This window comes from Camellia sinensis, chromosome 5 (genome assembly GCF_055761805.1).
Source record: "Camellia sinensis isolate YWXY chromosome 5, ASM5576180v1, whole genome shotgun sequence".
Taxonomy (NCBI): domain Eukaryota; kingdom Viridiplantae; phylum Streptophyta; class Magnoliopsida; order Ericales; family Theaceae; genus Camellia; species Camellia sinensis.
In genome coordinates, this window is record NC_138965.1 from 8,410,230 (window position 1) to 8,425,251 (window position 15,022).

Consider the following 15,022-nt stretch of genomic DNA (forward strand, 5'->3'; position numbering starts at 1 on the left):
GAGAAAAACCTTAAGAGCTATAGATTGACTAATAAAGAGGTCAAGAAAGTAGTGAGAGAGACTAAATTGATAGCTTATGATGACCTATACACTAGACTAGATAGTAAGGAGGGAGAGAAGAAGGTATACAAATTTGCTAAGATACGGGAGAGGAAAACAAGAGATTTTAATCAAGTTAAGTGCATTAAGAGTGAGGATTCTAAGGTTTTAGTGAGGGATGAAGAGATTAAAGAAAGATGGAAGAACTATTTTAGAAAACTATTAAATGAGGAACATGGAGGTGCCGCAATAGGGCAAGAAATAGCCAGTAATACGATAAACCAAAACTATAGGTTCTATCGCATGATTAGGAACTTTGAAGTGGAGATTGCACTTAAGAAGATGAAATCAAATAAGGCTTTAGGACCAGATGATATTCCTATTAAAGCTTAGAAGTGTTTGGGTAAAAAAATGGTTGCTTGGTTGACTAGGTTGTTTAGCAAAATTTTGTTGACTAGGAACATGCTAGATGAGTGGAAAGGAGAATATTTTAGTGCCAATCTATAAGAATAAAGGAGATGTCCAAAATTGCAACAACCATAGAGGAATCAAGCTAATGTGTCATATAATAAAAGTATGGGAGAGGGTGATAGAACGCCGATTGCGAGATATAACAGAGGTGTTAGAGAATCAATTTAGGTTTATGCCTGGCAGGTCAATAATGGAAGTGATCTATCTTTTGAGGAGAGTAATAGAAAAGTATAGAGAAAAGAAAAGAGACATCCATATGGTGTTTATTGACCTTGAGAAAGCATATGATAAAGTGCCTCGGGATATAATACGGTAGGTGTTAGCAAAAAAAGGGGTGACAAAATGCTATATTGATGTGATTAGGGACATATATGAAGGGGTGGTGACCAGATCGCCTGCTAGAGAGACAAATGAATTTCTTTTCATTATAGGGTTACACCAAGGATCTACCTTAAGTCCTTATCTTTTGCTTTAGTTATGGATGAATTGACGAGAAATATCTAGGATGGCATGCCATAGTGTATGCTTTTTGCAGACGATATAGTGGTAGGAGATAAGACTAGAGAATGAGTTAATACGAAGTTGGAGATTTGGAGAAAAACTTTTAAATCTAAAGGATTCCGGATAAGCAGAATTAAGACACAGTACATTGAGTATAAATTTAGTAACAATAACAATGAAAGCAGAGGATAAGTGAAGATTAAGAATCAAGAACTGCCTAAGAGTGAACATTTTTATTATTTAGGGTTGATTATCACAACAGCAGGGGAGATTGATGCGGATGTGGCCCATAGGATTAAAGCGGGATGGTGTAAGTGAAGAAGTGCGTCTGGAGTACTGTGCGATAGACGAATACCCATTAGACTTAAAGGTAAGTTCTATAGAACGGCTATTAGACCAGTGATGTTGTATGGGATGGAGTGTTGGGCAACCAAGAAACAACATGTAGATAAGATGAGTGTGGCTGAGATGAGAATGCTAAGGTGGATGTGTGGCAAGATTAGACAAGACATAATTAGGAATGAGTGTATTCGGAAATAGGTAGGAGTAGCACCGATAGAAGATAAGTTGCGAGAGAATCAATTGAGATGGTTTGGTCATATTCAACGGAGACCAACAGAAGCAGTAGTGAAGATATACGATGCTGTAACGGTAGATGAAAATGTTAGAAGACGGGGTAGGCCTAGATTAATTTGGGTAGCGTTGTAAATAAAGATATGGATCTGCTTAATTTGACTAACGAAATGGCCTTTGATAGGACCGTGTGGAGAAGAAGGATTCGTGTAGCCGACCCCATTTGATAAGACTTAAGGCTTGGCTTGGTTTGGTTTGCTTTGGTTTGGCTAATTGTTTTGGAATCTTCCAACCAATATCTTCTTTCCAATCCATCTTCCATCAACATTGACATCTTACAATGCTATGATAACACATCTCTTTCTCCACTGGTTTCTTGGAGATGTCAAAGTTTCAATTCAAATGTGAAATAAACTGTTTTTAAACCTTGTTGCATTCTGTAGAATTTTCGACACCATCTTGGATGTTCGAGGAGTTGCTTACAATGTCAGAAAGTTCACTAAAAAAAAACACACACACACACACACAAAAAAAACAATGAGTTAAAAAACTTGGCCAGAACAGTTTTTGGCTGAGTTTCTAGTAACTATAGACCAAATTATCCATGTCCTTGCCATGCTATATGCCTTTGCGAAGCTTATTAAAACTCATGAGTGGATTTCTTTTCCCATTGCGCCATTATGTTTTTTCTGACAATCGGAACTTTGTCCTTATGAACAGTTCATGTTCTGCATAGTTGAATCTGTCATGGATAAAGTAGGCAGCTGGGGAAGGCTGTTTTTTGACTCTCTGTGTAGTTTCCAACGAAATTGCATTTTTTATGTTCTCTCTGTCGGTCCAATCTCCTATCACATTGCCTTCATCATGGATGGGAACCGTAGATACGCCAAGAAGTGGAATATGGTTGAAAGTGCTGGCCATAGGGTTGGGTTCTTGGCTCTCATATCAATGCTCAGGTATTGCTACGAGCTTGGTTTGAAGTATGTAACAGTCTATGCTTTCAGCATTGACAATTTAAAGAGAAAACCCGAAGAAGTTCAAGCCCTTATGGACTTGATGGAGGAAAAGATTGAAGGGTTGATGAAGGAAGAAAGCATAGTGAACCGCTATGGAGTGAGGGTTCATTTTATTGGAAATCTGAAGCTCTTGAACAAATCTGTGAGGGTGGCAGGGGAGAGGGTTATGGAGGCCACTGCTAATAATTCTAAAGTGGTGATGTCTATCTGTGTTGCCTATACTTCTACTGATGAGATTGTGAATACTGTTCAAAGATCATGCGATTAAAAACTGAATAAAACTCAAGAGCAGAATTCAATGAAGCCAGGATTGAAGAGTATGATCATGATCAAATAAATTTGGTGAACATTGAAAAGCATATGTACATGGCAATCACTCCTGATCCAGACATCTTGATTCGGACATCAGGGGAGACTCGACTGAGCAATTTTCTTCTTTGGCAGAGCGCATTTTCGTATTTGTATTCTCTCTTTGCACTTTGCCAGAGATTGATTTTTGGCACTTGGTTTGGGCAGTCTTGAATTTCCATCAGAATCACTTTTATTTGGAGAAGAAAAAGAAGCAACATTAGATATTGTAGGTGGGAGAGAATTGGAGAGCACTTGTGTTAATTGTTATATGTTATACTAGTGGCAAGATGACATATAAAATAAAATAAATGTGGAGTTCAATAATATTACCCTCTGCTTATTATTTCATGAATGGTATTGGATATCTTCTTCGTTTTCAAGATTCAATTCACAGTTTTAGGCCTATCAAATTTATGTATGTTTGTGCAATGTTTTCTGGCCTCACAGCACATGTGAAGATAAATGGCAGATTTGGTGCATATTGTTTTTTTGGCTCAAAGAAAACAGTCCTTTGGAAATTGATTTGTGTGTGGATTGCTAAAAGTTTTTGAGGTTATTTGTTTTAAGGAAAATAATGTTCGAATTCAAACCAAATCAATTTGAATAGTGAAAAAGATAACGTGTCACTTTAATATTGCAGAGTCTTATAGGCCCACACAATTAACTTTTTTTTTATGAGTGTTTTAACACTTTTTTCGATTTTTTCTTGAATAGAAAGAGTTTATAAATAATTAATTAAGGTTCATAGAAATTTTGTCAAAAAATAAAATTTTGTTAAAAGAACGCTGACATTCATTTTATGATTCCATGACTCAAAGCACATCGTATCTACGACTGAATATGATATTGAATATACACACAAAACAACAAAGAGGGGTACTAGATCATTAAGAAACACCTTTTAGAGTTGGTTTGGGATGTTTTAAAAAAGTGCACTTTTTGATTTATTGGCTTATATGGGTTGGGTTTGATGTGATGTGTTAGAGAGGTGATGTGATTTAAATAAAGTGATGTGATTTAAATAAGATAGTGACTTTTTGACTTTTCGTATTATTTAATAAATGTCAAACTTGAACTTAGTTGCATCAATGAATATGAAAGTGAACGCACATAGAAGGGGACCATATCAAGGCCCAAAACTACATATTATTCCAAGGGCAGCTATTGTCGAGGGGTTAGCCGTTAGGCTCTCTAAACATTACGTTAATTTAGTTTTTTTTTTTTTCAAAGCTTTTTTTAAATTTTCTTCTTTCCATCTATTTCTATCATTGATGTGACGTATCATAAACAGTATCATAAGTTAATTTAGCTTCTTCTTTTTTCGAAAGCTCTTGAAATTGAGTCCGGATTCTCGGCCGCCCTTCTCGGCGGTCGTCCCAGTAGCCCCCCAAAACGACGTCGTTTTGGGGGTTTTTTTGATTTTTTTTTTTCTTTCTTCTTCTTCCTCGTTCGAACAGAACCAGAGGGGAGGGGAGGGGAAGAAGAGAGAGAGGGGGAGGGGAGGGGAAGAAGAGAGAGAGGAAGGGAGAAGAAGAGGGAGCCGCCGGTGGGCCGGACTGGAGGGGGCCATAATCACCGGGGGAGGAGGAAGAGGAGGCGGAGGCGGGCCGGAGGTGGAGGTGAGGTGACGATCGGACGGCTGGCGAGCTCGACGACCTGCGACGGCGAGCTCGACGACCTGCGACGGCGAGTCTTCGGCGAATCCGGACCCCCTCCCCTCCCCTTCCTCTCTCTCTTCTTCCCCTCCCCTCCCCTTCCCTTCCCTTCCCTTCCCTTTGGTTCTGCGAAGAAGGAAAGAAAAAAAAAAAAAAAAAAAAAAAAACGAAAAAACCCCCAAAACGACGTCGTTTTGGGAGGCTGCTGGGAACGGCCACCGAGAAGGGCGGCCAAAGATCGATCTGATGTAGATCTGAGTAGATCTAAATCAGATTTGAGTAGATTTACCCATCTTCTTCGTCAAAATTAATCTCTTTTGCCATCGGTAAACACGAAATAAGGAGTTGGTACTGTGTGGTTGTTCGTGAATCTCAATCAATCACTTTTTCTCTATTTTCTCTCATTTTTAATTATTTTTTCTTATATACATCTATTTAACTACAACAAAATATCAAATCATCCCAAAATTCCATTCTCTAGAACTAAATTTTCAAAATACGTAACCAAGCAAACTAAATTTTTTTTTAAACTCTTCCTCCAAATTTTTTTTTTTTTTTTGAAAATTTATGTCCGAAATCTGTCAACTGACTCTCCCGCCATTTCTGGCAAACTATACAAACAAAACAAGTTCAGCGACTCGAAAACGTTCATATTTTTTGAAAAGTAAATCGACCGTTACATGGAACAAACTAAAAAACTGGCCAAAGCTCTGTTCAAGAACTCCAACAACCCCAAATTGGCATGGCAGCTTTTCAAACGCATCGTTGTCTCCTCACCCAACTCATCCAATTCCCTCCCTCACTTCCTTCAATCAGTTCCCCTCATTACCCGTATCCTTGTTCGCGCCAAAATGTTCCCGGCGATCGATTCCCTCCACCGACTCCTCCTCTCTCAACCCCTCGAACATTCCCATACTTCTCTAATTACAGTGGTGAAAATCTTGGCAGAGTTTGGTTATTCCAATGTGGCCATTTCTCAATTTCAATCCATTCGAACCCAGTTCCCTGCTAAACCCAACTCAGTGTCTTTCTATAATTTGCTTATTGAGTCTTCTCTTCGAGAGAATTGTGTCGATTACATCTCGTGGTTGTACAAAGACATGATCTTTGCTGGGTTTTCGCCTGACACTTACACCTTTAATCTTCTGATAGGCCAGCTCTGTGATTCTGGTCGTTTGGAAGATGCCCGGAAGTTGTTTGATAAAATGCCTGAGAAAGGTTGTCTGCCCAATGAGTTTAGTTTTGGAATTTTGGTTCGTGGGTATTGCATAGCTGGGCTTGCTACCCAAGGTTTGGAGCTTTTGGATGCAATGAAGGGTATGGGTTTTTCTCCTAACACAGTAATATACAATACTTTGATTTCAAGTTTTTGTAAGGAAGGTAAGACTGACGAAGCTGAGAAATTGGTGGAGAGGATGAGAGAGGAGGCTCTGTCTCCAGATGTTGTTACATTTAATTCTAGGATTGCAGCTCTTTGTAGTTCAAGAAAGATTATGGAAGCCTCTAGAATTTTCAGAGATATGCAAATAGATGAAGATTTGGGGTTGCCTCAGCCTAATATCATAACATTTAATCTAATGCTGCAGGGTTTTTGCAAGGAAGGAATGTTGGAGGAAGCAAAGACCCTGGTTGAGTCTATGAAAAGAAATGGTGTTTTCACAAAAGTGGAGAGCTATAATATATGGTTGTTGGGTTTGGTGAGAAATGGGAAGCCATTAGAAGCACAATTAATCCTCAAAGAGATGGCAAAAAAGGGCATAGAGCCAAATGTTTACTCATATAACATTGTAATGGATGGGCTATGCAAGAATGGAATGTTTGCTGACGCAAGAATGGTAATGGGTTTAATGAGAGGTAGTGGAGTTCCCCCTGATGCAGTTACTTATAGTACTCTACTCCATGCATACTGTAGAAAAGGGAAGGTACTTGAAGCCAATAACATTTTGCATGAGATGGGGAGGAGTAGCTGTTATCCAACCCGTCACACTTGCAACATTTTGCTGCACAGCCTGTGGAAAAAGGGGAACGTATCAGAAGCAGAAAATTTATTGCAAAAGATGAAAGAGAGAGATTATGGCTTGGATACTGTAACCTGTAATATTGTGATTGATGGCCTATGTAAAAGTGGGAAGGTGGACAAAGCAATTAAAATTGTGAGTGAAATGTGGAGTCACGGAAGTGACGCTCTTGGTGATCTGGGAAATTCATTTATTGGCATATTGGATGATGGTAATAACAGGAAGAAGTGCCTGCCTGACTTGGTCTCATATTCGATCATAATTAATGGGTTATGCAAGGCTGGGAGACTTGACGAAGCTAAAAAAAAGTTCATTGAAATGATGGGGAAGAATTTGTACCCTGACTCAGTTATTTATAATACTTTTATAGATAGTTTCTGTAAAAATGGAAAGATATCCTCAGCATTCCGGGTTCTCAAGGACATAGAGAAAAAAGGTTGCAACAAGAGCTTACAAACTTATAATTCTTTGATCCTTGGGTTGGGGAGTAAAAATCAAATATTTGAAATGTATGGACTGATGGATGAGATGAAAGAAAAAGGTGTTTCTCCTAATGTTTGCACGTACAATAATATGATTAGCTGCCTGTGTGACATAGGGAGAATAGAAGATGCAACTTCTCTTTTAAATGAAATGTTACAAAGAGGAATATCCCCTAATATTTCTTCCTTTGGATTCGTAATTAAGGCTTCTAGCAAGGCAGGTGAGTTTGGAGTAGCACGAGAGGTATTTGATATTGCTCGCAGCATATGTGGCCATAAGGAAGCACTTTATAGTTTGATGTTCAACGAGTTACTTGCTGGAGGGGATGTCTTGGGAGCCAAGGCACTGTTGGAAGCTGCATTAGATAGATATTTTGACATAGGGAGCTTTCTCTACAAAGATCTCATTGACAGTCTTTGTAAGGATGAGAATTTGGAAGGCGCCAGTGATATTCTGAAAAAGATGATTTACAACGGATATGGGTTTGATCCTGCATCTTTCATGCCAGTAATTGATGGTTTAGGTGAAAGGGGAAATAAACGGGAGGCTGACGAACTTGCAGAGAAGATGCTGGAGATGGCTTCAGAGGGTAAGGTGGCAAATAAAGTTTACCGAAATGAGAGGGAATTAAATCGTGGGAAACCAAAAAAGTACGGTGGAAATTGGCAGACCATACTGCACAGGTATAGCTGTTAAGAGTTTTTCTTATTCTTTCCATTTTTATTTTCTTAACTGTTCTCACTGCTTTATATGAGCATGGGACTCAATTTGAGTATGGTGGGTTTGTCTGCTTCTTCCTTTTTCAGTAGTTCATAATTTGTTTCATGATTGGTCATTCTTGATTACCTGTTTCAGTAAAGTTTGAGAATCCTATACCATGATAAATTAGAATGATGGTACAAAAATTGCTTAATGATGTTTGTAGCTCAAATGAAGAGGAGATATAATTTAGTGATTAGTTTCACCCTAGACCAAAGTTGATCATCCAATCTAAAGACTTAGTTTTTTTCTCTCAAGGTGAAGGACACTTTTTTCAAGTACCATCCAGTTGAGAATGTAGGAAATGGGTATAGTTCTTTTGGATGCATCAAACAATACAATGGGAGGTGCGGTGGATGGGCCTATCCTAGTGAGCTTGTTTCTTTAATGTTAGACAGGGTGTCAAGAGCCCTTTCTGGGATCATAGTTGGTCATTGTTTCATTCATAGTATAATTCTATATTTTTTTCAACCCATTATTATTATTATTATTTTTTTGGTGTCTTGCTAACATCATGTCTATTAAATAATCATGGACAGAGATGAAGGCAGTGGAATAGCAGTGAAAACTCTGAAGCAGGTACAAAAAGGCTGGGGTCAAGGAAGTATATCAAGTCTGCATCCGCAGAAAAATGATTTTTTTGATAGCTGGGATGGTATTGTATGAAATTTATTAATTCATTGAGACTGATTCTCAATATCTGATACTGGTTGGAGGGATAGTTGAATGCTGAAGTTGAAGCAATGAAACAATGAAACATCATTCATCATTAGGTAAGAAATAAGATCATGGTAATTTGTCATAAAATCACTAATTACCTTCAACTTAATAAAATTATGATGTATATAACCCTCATGTGGGGAAGAGATCCATTCTTATGCACAAATATTTATGTTTACACCAAAACTGGTTGCAATACAGTTGCTTGTGTGATTGATGAATTTTTGCAGAAAAAGCCATTAACAGAGCTATGTGATGCTTCCCAAAGCTCCAAATTTCTGGCTCATCGTTAAGTAGTACATTACAATTATTGTGGTAATCAGTTTTAATTGCTATGGAAATCGGGTTTGTAATTGTATTAGACTAGCTTGCACTTGCAAAATAGGCATAACAGCAGCTGAGTAAAATCCAAATTAGAAAATTTTATGGTGTAAATAGACCTTGTGTTGTGGGAGATTAGCCCAAATGCATATAACTTGCAATTACACAAACTTCCTTTTAGAAAACTTTATGATTTGTTTTCTTGATGTATTCTTGCGGACGAATCACATTTACCAAGCTAAGTCGGAGTATTGTTTATTTCTCAAGATCAAACGTTAGATCATCTCTGTCTGGACTATCCTATATTCTGCTGGATTTTGTTTTAGAAGGTGCCTCTCGACTGGTCTATAACCGGCCCGGAACATATTGGTAAGTTATAGCCTCATTAATCTAGTCCATCTTTGTTTCATCTGCGATAAGAAAACGAAAACGACTAAAAAAACAACAGTGTTTTCAAACTTTTCATCTAAGGTACATGTATCTTTATTCTTCTTGGAGGTTTGCAGGTGATTTCAGTGTCTGGTCCACCATCAAGATATGCTGAGAAGTGGCTAGAAGATCAGCATTATTCATCTTTGTGCCAGGTTAAATGTACTTGAATATTCACTTCCACGTTAGTGAATCAAATGTGACTTTATTCTCCTTTTTTCTTTTTTGTATCATAGGTTATATGCGTCTGACATTTATAGCAGTTCTCCAGTTTTTCAATATTTGAGGTTTATTTGATTCCTTCTTTAGACAAGTAGGAAAATCTATGCAATATCAAAGGGTGCTCAAAATTAATAGTTTAATTACTTAGTGTTAAAAGAACAATCTGCTTCTACAACACCATAGGCCGCCACCTCTTGCTCACTGACCTCCACCGCAGCTCCAAGCTCCGTCGCTGTCATCGTCTCCGCTGCAGCTTCATCGCCAACCCACTGTCGGCCTTTCTGCTGCGACCTCTCCGCCGACCTCTCTCTCTCTTTCTTGCTTGCTCTTGCTTGCTCTTGGCGAGACGACAGACAGCGTGATCAATGCCGTTTTGTATGGTTTTATTGAAGAAATGGAGGTGAGTGTGCAACACGTGAGTTGCAGAGGAACAGACGTCATACACAAACTCATCTTTAAACAAGAAAATAGTCTGATTCATCTCTCCCACCAACACATACTCTGATGCTTTTCAAGAAACCCCACTCAGCTTTCTTTTATTTTAATATATATATATATATATATGTATATGTTTCTTATATTCTATTACCCAACGCCAACTTTTGCACAAACCCATACCTCTTTTTTCTTTTTTTTCTTCTGAAGCCACTGTCTTTTTTCTTTTTTTTTCTTCTGAAGCCACTGAGTCCATCTTCACCTTTTGCACCCCACCCACGTTGCTCCACTTTCTTTCTTTTATTTTATTTTATTTAGTTATTTATTTTATTTATTTATTTATTATTTTTTTTTTCAATCCAAAAAAAAAAAAAAAAAACAACAAACCATTGCAGGTTTTCACAAAACCGTGAGCCAAGAACCCACGTGAACCACTCTCCTTTTTCCCTCACTCTCTCGTTTTGATTTCCCATATATTCTTATTATTTCTTTCTTTTTTTATTTCTCTTAAAAAAAAAAAAAAAAAAAAGAGGAAGAAGACGAACTGCACACCAAACTCATTTTATTCATGTCGGGGCTCACCCCGATCACCATTTTACACCACACAAAAAAATCAAAAAAAATCAAAAAAAAAAAAAAAAAAAACAAAACCAAACCAACACAAATCGGAACAGTGGGATTTTTCTTCTCTACTCTGCCGCCGGTCTCTTCTTCTTGCCTCCGTCCTGGGCGGCTCTTGACGGTGTTGCCTCCGTGTTTCCCACGCCGCCGAGCACGTTCACTCCCCCCTGCTCCTCCACTACAGCATACGGTGGACCTCCAAATCAGAACATCACGGTGGCCTTCCGCTTCAGCTCCTTATTTTCCGCCTTTAGCACACTTATCTCTGCTCGCGCATCCTTATACATGCGTTGGAGCAGAGCCAGCTTGGCGTTTAACTGCTGCATCTCATTTGTCCTACTCTGCAGCCGGTGCGACAGGTTTGTGACCGCCGTCATGGTCTCTACACATGACTTCAAAGTATACTGATTGGCCTCAATATCAGTTTGCAAAGCCATTTTTTGCTCCACCGACCGCATCGGAAAATTCAACGGAGCAAAACCAGAGGCGCTTGGTTGAGGTTTACTGGCCACCGCACCAGTTATCTCTCTTGTTGACTCGTTGAGGTCGGGAAAGAGAGTGAGTAGACCACGGGACGAAGAGGCCATATTCTGGGTAGCTGAACGGGAAGACGAGGCCATGTTATGGGTTGCTGAGTGTTTCAGAGAAGGGTTGGTTACAGAGTGTTTACAGAGTGTTTCAAGATTTGCAGCTCTTAGCGACAAGCTCTCAGAGAACGAAGAGGTTTCAACTGGTTTGTTATGCTTCCAAGCCTCAGCCTCCGCTTCGGTTCATAAAGACCATGATGAAGAGGCAAACACGCGCATCATGCGCCTCTCGGTGCTCGCCGACAACTTGGGCGCGCCTTTTGATGGCACGCCTTTTTATGGATTGGGCACGCCTTTTGATGGCACGCCTTTTGACAGATTGGGCACACCTTTTGAGGGTGCGACTTTTTAGGGGTCCGACAAGACTCTGTAAACTGTCCCGACATTGATTCCGGTTAGCTCCTTTATGGGTCCGACAAGACTCTGTAAACTGTCCCGACATTGATTCCGGTTAGCTCCTTTATGGGTCCGACAAGACTCTGTAAACTGTCCCGACATTGATTCCGGTTAGCTCCTTCATGGGTCTGACAAGACTCTGTAAACTGTCCCGACATTGATTCCGGTTAGTTTCTACAAGGGTCCAGCAAGACTCCGTAAACTGTCACAACAACTGTCACAACATTGTCTGCTACAACGGTCCGACATGACCCCATAAACTGTCTTCTACATCGGTCCGACACGAGCCAGTGTCTTCTACATCGGTCTGCCATAACCATACAGTCTTCTACAACGGTCTGACACGACCATACAGTGTCTCCTATCCATTTTTTATTTTCAGATTATTTTCTTGTTTCATTCTCTCTATTTCTCTAAAAAAAAAAAAAAAAAAAAGCTGGGTTGGTCTCGTTCAAGAAGAAGAAAAGCTGGGTTTGTTGAGAGAGAGAAGAGAGAAAATCAGTCTGTGTACTTTAGACACAAGATGTTGATGCTAATGGTCAGGCTTAGCTTCCAGATCCATTTGGAATATTCTCTTCTTGTTTCATGGTTGCAACTTATGCACGAGTACTTTGAAGATCTTTTGATGCAACCAATGACTCAGCTGGAGTCTGATCAGGACATTCTAGAAGGCTCCCCATTTTTTGGTGGGTGTTCGAGTGGGAGAAATGTTGCCGCCGTTGATGGCAAAGAACTCGAAGCTATGTGTAGAAAATTCCAGCGGGCAGTAAAGGCAAAGTTGCCGGCCGGCTGCCCGCCGGTGAGAAAGAAAATACAGGCCTAAATCTTATGGCTTTGATACCATGTTAAAATTGATGTATTATTGATTGTTATTGTTGTATATTACAAATGGTGAGGGGCTCCTTATATAGGAGATGTAGTGGAGTAGGTGGTAGTAGGTGGTAGTGGTAGGTGTGTAGTAGGTGGTAGTAGGTGGTGGTAGGTGTAGTAGGTGGAGTAGGTGATGGTAGGTTTTAACACTTAGCATGTCCAAGCACATTGTATTGCGGAGGTAGTGTAAGAAACACATACACTTCTAAAAAAGTATGTGTCTATGTTGGAGAATGACACTTGGACATGCTCTATGCCAATGGCACTCCTCATGCTCTAAGCCTCCTACACATTTCAGACATGCCCCGATATGTGTTGGACATGCATTCAAACATGTTCTACTATTTGAAAAAAAAAAAAAAGGAATTGAGCACACTTCAAACACTTTGGGGACGTACCTGTTCATTATTTAGATACATATGAAATACATTATAAGTTTAAAGAAATAAACTTGAGAGCCAATTATTAAAAATCATTATAATGTAGATTCAAACCTAGTAATCACTCCGCTTTTAGGCTTTTTAAATTTAGAAACCTAAAGACCTAGAACTTCCAATTTGTTTGGTAATAGAGCTGTTTAAAATTGATATCCACTCTTTTTGACATTTTTGTGCACATTTCTTTTCCTACATATAGAATGTGAAAAACGTTCTTTTACTATAGATATAATAAATATAAATATATTTGTAATGTAAAAAACAAAGAAGTTATTATTTTCATGTTATATATACAAAAAATGTATATTTATTTGTTGTCATATGCCCACCTCATCGTGTTTTGAGATTTTAAAAAATGAATATTTATTTTCCTTATCAATGTGACCGTATCATATTGTATCATGTTCATTCGTGCTCTCATTAGGGGCAGTCTGCTGTCAAGCTTAATGTCATGTATGGAACTAAGAGAGACGCTAATTGACCGTATCTATGGAGTTTTGTAACATTTTTTTTTTCCTCTTTTCTTTATATTTAAACCTCGTTTGCAAATGATGTTGCCTAATCAAACACTTGAATATCAAATGGAAATCCTGATTAGAAAACTGAATCCAGTCTCATCTGCAAATTTTGTTATATAAAAAATTGGACATCAAGTTCTATTGGAACATCTATCATGCTTCGTGTGTCAGCCTGCCCAACTAACTGTATAATTTTGAAGTGTTGCGTGTGTGTGACTCTGTTTAGTTGTGTTATTCTCTCTCTATTTTCTCATGATGGAGTTGGTACATTAGGTAGAAAAGGAGGGAATGCTGCTGCCAAACTTTGTGCACGGTATGCTATATTAGTCATAAAATCACTTATTGCCTTCAAATTAGTAGAATTATCAATTATGACATATATAACCCTCATGTAGGAAAGAGATCCATTAGTTCCCATGCACAAATATTGATGGTAATCAGTTCTAATTGCTATGGAAATCAGGTTTGCAATTTTATTAGACCAATGTGCACTTGCAAGATGTGTACAACCTCAGCTTAGTAAAATCCATATTAGAAAATTTTATAGTGTAAGTAGCCCTCATGTTGTGGGAGATTTAGCAGCCCAACTGCATAAACCTTACGATTACACAATATTTCTGTTTAGAATTTCTTTATCACCAATAAATGGTCTCAGCAATATTAATTTGTCTTGTGGATGTATTCTTGCAGAGGAGTCGCATTTAAGCTAAGTTGGAGTATTGTTTGCTTCTCATGATCAAATGTTATAGATCATCTCTGGCTGGACTATCCTATATTCTGCAGGATGCTGTCTCAGAATGCACCTCATCTATGGTAAGGAAACGAAAACAATAGCGTTTTCAGCCTTCTAAACCCTTTCATTGTGGAAAATTTGAAAAATGAGAAGGGAACTGATAAAGAAAACAATACCAAATAGGCTTGCATTGTTTTTAATATGTGTGCGTGCGTGCCTGTGTTTTTAGGTACATGTATCTTCCTTGATTCTTCTTGGTGGTTTGAAGGTGACTTCAATGTCTTTTTTTTATCAGAAAGATGATTTCAATGTCTGGTCCAGGTGGTTTTAAGGTGATTTCAATGTCTGGTCCACCATCAAGATGTGGTGAGAAAGTGGGTAGAAGATCAGCCTTTTGTTTCTTTGTGCCAGGTTAAATGTACTAAAAGATTCACTTTTGTTCAACAGTATTTTTTTTGTTCTTTCCCTTTTCTTTTCTTTTCTTTTCCTTTTCTTTCCCTTTCGTTTTTATTTTGTTTTCTTTCCCTTTTGTTTTTATGAACTTCTTGTCCTCCTCCTTTGTATTTCAGCTTTTTAATGATGATGAATTTTCTTTGTTGCCTATCCAAAAAAAAAAAAAAAATGTAATATTCCACTTCTCTGTTGTTTGGTTCATGAATCAAATGTGGACTTTTGTAACATATTTAAAACAAATTGTTTTTTTCTTTTAAATTCAAATGGTATTATGTAACTTCAAATAGTAGGGATTGTATTATGTCATTTTCATGTCATGTCATCGCTAATTCATGTCCAAAACACTCCAACACTAACATGACCTATTTGACTATACGTGTCAATTATCTTAGACATTAACTTGACCACCTTATA

The 15,022-nt window shown here is 38.3% G+C and overlaps 1 protein-coding gene and 1 pseudogene across 8 annotated transcripts; both read left to right on the top strand.

Moving 5' to 3' along the window:
* Positions 1-2,275: 2,275 nt before the first annotated feature.
* Positions 2,276-3,299, top strand: LOC114323895 (dehydrodolichyl diphosphate synthase CPT3 pseudogene; annotated as a pseudogene).
* A 1,857-nt stretch (positions 3,300-5,156) lies between these two features.
* Positions 5,157-14,848, top strand: LOC114323873 (Pentatricopeptide repeat (PPR) superfamily protein). Of its 8 annotated transcripts, none has more exons than XM_082868160.1 (7): positions 5,157-7,790; positions 8,406-8,639; positions 9,175-9,276; positions 9,406-9,491; positions 13,696-13,735; positions 14,113-14,235; positions 14,385-14,848. In XM_082868160.1, the coding sequence occupies exons 1-2, from the start codon at positions 5,287-5,289 to the stop codon at positions 8,530-8,532; spliced, it is 2,631 nt and encodes an 876-aa protein (XP_082724286.1). In that variant the 5' UTR covers positions 5,157-5,286; the 3' UTR covers positions 8,533-8,639; positions 9,175-9,276; positions 9,406-9,491; positions 13,696-13,735; positions 14,113-14,235; positions 14,385-14,848. The 8 variants fall into 8 exon arrangements, with proteins under 8 accessions (XP_082724286.1, XP_082724288.1, XP_082724289.1 ...); XM_082868162.1 differs by having other exon boundaries at positions 9,414-9,491; XM_082868163.1 differs by lacking the exon at positions 13,696-13,735 and having other exon boundaries at positions 9,406-9,498.
* The last annotated feature ends 174 nt before the right edge of the window (positions 14,849-15,022 follow it).

Excerpts from the sequence above, each read along its gene's own strand:
- LOC114323873 (XM_082868163.1), top strand. The coding sequence starts at position 5,287 with ATGGAACAAACTAAAAAACTGGCCAAAGCTCTGTTCAAGAACTCCAAC. Across the intron at positions 7,791-8,405 it reads TGGCAGACCATACTGCACAG|AGATGAAGGCAGTGGAATAG; the intron begins GTATAGCTGTTA and ends AATCATGGACAG.